The 1,044-nt window shown below is 21.0% G+C and overlaps 1 protein-coding gene across 3 annotated transcripts in view; it reads left to right on the top strand.

The window, feature by feature from the left end:
* LOC102681258 (RAD50-interacting protein 1) overlaps window positions 1-1,044 on the top strand; it is a 5,369-nt gene that overhangs the window by 1,623 nt on the left and 2,702 nt on the right. For 2 of the 3 annotated variants that reach the window (XM_031513691.1, XM_031513689.1), the window contains exons 5-7: window positions 32-293; window positions 541-766; window positions 961-1,044. In XM_031513691.1, the coding sequence (XP_031369551.1) occupies window positions 32-293; window positions 541-766; window positions 961-1,044 (572 nt within the window). The remainder of the gene's footprint in view (window positions 1-31; window positions 294-540; window positions 767-960) is intronic. The other variant, XM_031513690.1, reaches the window with a different exon arrangement.

The raw sequence follows: 1,044 nt of genomic DNA, 5'->3' as shown, positions 1-1,044 counted from the left end.
TGTATATATATATATATATATATATATATAGAGAAGAAACTGCAAAACCTGTAGTAACATCAGTGTTATTAACAGATTTTACTCCTGTGAGTTTACCAATTTCATTATTGGTACGGCCACTTAGACAAAGATTTATATATCATTTCACAGGTTCTAAATTAACAAATCGGCAAGATAAACCTGAATGGTTTTTTACTCAAATATTAACTTGGATTAAAGATCATGTACAATGGATACAAAAAAATGTACAACCTGCTGCAAATTCAATAGGTCTTAATCATTTAGATATGAAGGTAACATATTAGATTTAATATATTAATATTTTTATTTTATAATAATATAATAAAATTTTATAAAAGAGCAAGAATCTGATTGTTTCAATTAAGTTTTATATTTTATATAAAGTCATTCTGAATATTTCATTAATATAATAATGATAGGATGAAAATATATATTGTTTGTATTTAACATATTATTATTTGTAATAAACATATTAAAATACATTAATACAATTTTATATAAATTATTTTATTGTAATAGGTAGAATTTATGCGAGCTTTGATACAATTAGCAGTTGAAAAGCTTCATTCCGAATTATCGATAGTACAATATGATGATGCTTTATTTGCTCATTTAGTTGATGAAGCTTTAGGTTTTGAACGAGAATTGAGAGAAACATTATTTTATCCTTCAACTCAACCAGCTACTGTTTTTGTACTTACACAAGCTCATATTTTTGTAAAGTGGATTAATATGGAAAAAAAATGTAATATATTTTTTATTAATTCTTTATTTAATTTATAATTTAATATTTTATATTAAAAATTTAATATTTTATATTAAATTATATAAATGTATTAAGTATTGTATAATTAAATTATATTATAATTAAATATTTATATAGAATATTAAATTAATTTTAATAAAAGATTTTCAATCATTAACATATTAAATTATCAGATGCAACTGAAAAAATGGATGCCATTTTAAGTTCAAATACAGCTTGGGAAAAATTATCGAGTTCTGATATTGATGATATGAAAG

This window comes from Apis dorsata, unplaced genomic scaffold (genome assembly GCF_000469605.1).
Source record: "Apis dorsata unplaced genomic scaffold, Apis dorsata 1.3 scaffold_694, whole genome shotgun sequence".
In the NCBI taxonomy this organism is placed as follows: Eukaryota; Metazoa; Arthropoda; class Insecta; order Hymenoptera; family Apidae; genus Apis; species Apis dorsata.
The sequence above is the reverse complement of the archived record's forward strand: the minus strand, read 5'-3'. Positions and strand labels throughout refer to the sequence as shown.